Here is a 4,775-nt window from a genome sequence, read left to right as displayed (position 1 = left end):
AGTGGTCAGAAACTCTTAGATTAACACAAAGAAAGACGAGATTTCGAACAGAGAAGCAGCGAACAGTCAGCGCCAGCGTCCTCTCCACCCCGAGTGAATGAATGGGAATGTAATATACTGTACTGACTTAGCTCACTTATAATGTTAATAGCATATTCTGAATAGAGTGGCGAAGTCACGCCCATCCATGGGACTTTATTTCGGAAAAATAATGTATTGAATTCAATGGAGAGAGAAAACGTATCTTTCGATCCCGTTTGAATTGTGCCATGAATTACACATATGTTTGTCAATCTTAAAAAATTATTTCCATTTAAAAAAGTCACAGTTTGTCGTAAAACTGTTGAAATATAAGACTATGAAAAATACGCAACTAGAAAGACTACAAATCCCAGAGTCGCGTAAGTGATGTCACAATTGTTTCCTCCACTAAGAGATAGCTAAGATCAGCGCCATATAGATAGAATCTATCTATATGGCGCTGGCTAAGATAAGATAACTTTAACAAGATGCCTGTGTGCTTAGTACCAGGTTGTTATTATACCAGCAATGGGTCTTGCTCGTTCATTCGCTTCGCGTCTGATGAAAGGACCAGGAGTGGCTGGATCAAGTTAGCTACCTAGCTAGTAGCTAGCACGTTAGTTAGCATTACAGCCTTGTCATTTTTATTAGCCTTAATATGAAGTAACATTAAGTAACCCAAAATGTTAAACAGTAAGAGTAGTATTCATATTTCGTGAACCCTTTGAAGAGTACTGTCACCGGTGTGATCATTCTATAATACACAATTTAAGCCCGGGGGAGAAATGCTAACGCTAGCATCGCCGATCGCCGATCTTTTCTACTTCATGCTATCTAATGGTTGACATTAAACATTAAAAAGACCAGGCAGTTCAGAGAGAATCAAAGGATGGCAGGCAGGCAGCTTTGCATGAAATTCTTCTGGACGTGTTTCATTGTGGTGATAGTGAGGGTAGGCAATAGTTTTGTTGACAAGAAAGTAGTGACGGCCATCTTGGTGACGTGTGTTGTTCTGCGAGACCAGAGATGTAGTTCATTGAGCGTTTCACACAAACAAATGTGTTACTTCACAGTTTTACGACACATTATTTATTTTTTTACTTGCAAAATTATCTTTTAAATTGACAAACATCATATGTGTAATTTGTGGCACAATTCAAACGGGATCGAAAGATAATCTTTCTCTCTCCATTGACTTCAATACATAATAACAGTGTAACAGAAAAAGTGGCATAGCAGGTAGAAAAGGCATGCTATGATAAAAAAAAGGAAAGCAGACATTGGTAATATATATATATATATTTTACGTTATCTGATCTAGGCCCAGCGGCCCATTCGCTGCTCTGTCTGTGCTGTATTTCCCTGTGCTCCCATCATGCTAACACTGATCCTGGGTCTGCAGGCTGAGGCTCCCGGTGGGTTACCATGGCAGGGCCTCCTCAGTGGTCGTTTCTCGGACCCCCATCCGCCGGCCCTCAGGCCAGATGAGGCCGGACCAGAGTAAGATCCCCACAGCTGACAGAAAACGCAGTCCACTCAACAAATCACCAGAGATGAGCATGTTACAGATACAAGTTTAAGACTTGTTATTACATCTTTGCAAACCCTAGAAGAGTACTGCACTGTTTATTTTTCTTCACACTTTTTTTACCCTTTTAAAATTCGACTGCCAACCATAAATACTGAGGTCTTAAATAAGCCGGCTGGGGAGGTTCAGGGGAATGACCCCAACAACGTTGGACCTGCTCAAGATCTGCTTTTTAAGACATTTGGAGTGGGCAAAATTGGATAACATTTAGATGTGATAGTGCGCAGCAGCATACATTATCTTTGAAGCAGTAATGCATGAGAATCAGGTTAAATGTACCAATGAATGATCCATTTGTCAATATTTAATTAAATAGTAAAGATATAAATCCACACTACAGACTTCTTCTCTCTGTGACTGCTCTCTCTGTCCTCCACTCTTTGTGGTCCCTCTTTATTCGCTGCCTGTTACTCCACTGGTCGCTCCTTTCCAATGAAAATTATTTTGTTATTTCATGTATTATACACCTTCTATATTTCATCTTTGTTTACATTATTATGGATTTTAACTATACAAATGTGTCTCAAACAGAACATACTTTTTATTGCTTTTTCAATGAATGCAGCCTTGGCCCATAGATGGAATAGTTTGCCCTGATCGACATATACACAGAGCTGCACATCTTACTGCATGTTTCCTTTTCCTCTCAGCAAAGCCTCCTGTGTTTGGCCCGTCTAAGCAGCTGGACATCGAGCTGGAGATGGTGAGTATTTCCAAATTCAAAATCCCCTGGGGATAAGCTAGGGCTGTGCAATTAATCGTATTTGAATCTCGATTACGATTTTTGCTTGCAACGATTACGAAAACAACGTAATCGAAATAAAACGATTGTTCTTTTAATTTAATTTTTTTTCATTGGTTTTTTAGTTTAATTATACTTAAAGTTCAGGGTAATCAAATGGTAAAAACATAGTGTTCACATTTTTTTTAAGTCAGTAAAGGGATAATCGTTTTTTAATAATCGTGATATCAATTATTGACAAAAATAATCGTGATTTTGTGCCATAATCGAGCAGCCCTAGGATAAACCAAGGTTTCCCTTCTCTCTAGCCTTTTATCAGCTTTTGTGAATTTAAAGGTCCCTTGTCATGGCCATTTCTACTGATGATAATTCCATTGTTGAGGTCTACTAAAATAGATTTATATTGTGCAATTTTCCAAAATCACATTGGTTTCTCATACAGCATCTCTGTATAGTATGTGTATTCACTCTCTGTCCTACGTGGCTTGTTGGAGCTCCTTCCCCCCCTCCCTATGAGCCCAGTGGCCGTCTGCGAGACACAGCGGAACCCAGCCCGAACACACACCCGCAGCCTGGCTGGGAGTTTGTGTGTGTGCTCACACACCGACTCACAGCCTCGCCGCGTCCCGCCGTCTCAGGGAGAAGAAATCGGCGGAGCTGCAGCTGAGAAAAGATTGAGTGTGTGTGTGTGAGGAAGTCCACGGATTGGTCCTTTTGGCAAATCTCCAACGAGGCGTTCTGGGACAGCATAGACGGGTATTTTCTGTCCTAGAGTTTTACTTGTTACAGGGTGTACTTTGAGGGTTTGTGTATCTGCAGACCGTTTACATGCATACAAACCTTCATAACACACAAGGGGACGGCTAATAACCGGAAGAGCATGACATGGGACCTTTAACACAATGTCAGTATTTCATTGCCATTATATTTCTTCTTTACTCTGATAGGCCTTCTTTGTTGGAGGAGGGAATCAGCTGGGGGAGCCAATCCCCATCGAGAAAGCCCATGAACACATCTTCGGCATGGTGCTCATGAACGACTGGAGCGGTGAGCCTCTGCACAACAAATCAAACATCCTCCGTGTGCTTGTAGCTATGGTTCCCTGATACATCAAGGCCACCCTTTGTGATAATGATAGGCTTTACAGTCATTGAACATGATGATGGAAAACTGATATTTGTGAGAAAGTTTGTCAGATAATTCTAAATCAGTGATACAGCTGCTTATACGCATCCAAACCAACACTGTAATCAGCAGTGACGTTTCACTTAGAAGCACACTTGTTCCTTAATGCAGATCTTCATTATACATGGGGCTGCCACTGCAGATATAGTCTGATGGAAATGATTTTAGATATAATGGCAGTCCTCATCAAAAATATTAGTAGGTGTATGTATTATTGATTCAGATCTGGAGAGACATGCACAGGGCTGGCGCTCTCTGACTTACATTGTCTCTAATACCCCTTCACTGCCAGCATACTGTAGCCATCAGTAGTTCATTTAAACTGGCATTGCAAAAAAATATTAATATAATCAGAGAAATCCTTACTTGAAATTGCTTCTCCAATATGCATGGTTAGGAGAGTTACAATGACTAATTTCACATACAAAAATGTATTCTTACTTATTTAGCTATCACAATATAATATACGTTTTTTATGAACATATAGGTTCTCCTACTGAATTAAAAACGGAACAAAAAAAGTGAAAACCATAAAGCAGATTCAGGCAGTAGGCATATAGATTCACACTCAGCTTACACAGAGAAGAGATAACATCTGATCCTTTTAAAACAGACACTAGACGATCTTTTTAGGTTTTAATAATACTGCTATCCTGCTAGTAGTAATCCATCATTTTCAATACAGGATCACACAGGGAATACAGTTACCTTTTACTGTATCCTGATTATGTAATCCCGTTAGATGTATCAGTTCTCCTGAGGCTGCAGATCCATACATGAATGTGTGTTCTATCCTGCAGTTATATTCATGTTTATTCTCAGCCAGGGACATCCAGGCGTGGGAGTATGTTCCTCTCGGTCCTTTCCTGGGGAAGAACTTTGGAACAACCATTTCCCCCTGGGTCATCCCCATGGAGGCGCTGTTACCCTTCGCAGAGCCCAACGCCATCCAGGTCAGCACCGCGGTCCTGTAACTGCTCCGATAATGGGCGTAGGAAGCATCCTCAATGTGGGTGGGACAATTTGACGGGGGGTGTGGGCAGGTGGTGGACCTCTCCTCCTCTTGAGGGGTCCGGGGGCATGCTCCCCCGGGAAGATTTATTTTTAAATGTTGATGTTAAATGGATCTGGTGCACTTTGAGAGCAAAGTTAGGGACTAAATCTATGGATACATCTCTCAACAACACCCATGTGAAACAGTACTGTTTAAAACAGACTTACTTTTTCTTTATGCATATT

The 4,775-nt window shown here is 40.9% G+C and overlaps 1 protein-coding gene across 1 annotated transcript; it reads left to right on the top strand.

Annotated features, from left to right (window-relative positions):
- Nucleotides 1–1,423: 1,423 nt before the first annotated feature.
- LOC104948506 (fumarylacetoacetase-like) lies at nucleotides 1,424–4,510 on the top strand (the record flags this gene model as incomplete). The annotated part of the gene is made up of 4 exons (XM_010774709.1): nucleotides 1,424–1,521; nucleotides 2,260–2,312; nucleotides 3,299–3,398; nucleotides 4,359–4,510. Coding segments are annotated over 4 exons (403 nt in total), but the record flags the coding sequence as incomplete, so codon positions are not given.
- Between the last annotated feature and the right edge of the window lie 265 nt (nucleotides 4,511–4,775).

The sequence above is a fragment of the Notothenia coriiceps genome, unplaced genomic scaffold (assembly GCF_000735185.1).
Source record: "Notothenia coriiceps isolate Sejong01 unplaced genomic scaffold, NC01 NC01_scaffold00014449, whole genome shotgun sequence".
NCBI lineage: Eukaryota > Metazoa > Chordata > Actinopteri > Perciformes > Nototheniidae > Notothenia > Notothenia coriiceps.
The sequence above is the reverse complement of the archived record's forward strand: the minus strand, read 5'-3'. Positions and strand labels throughout refer to the sequence as shown.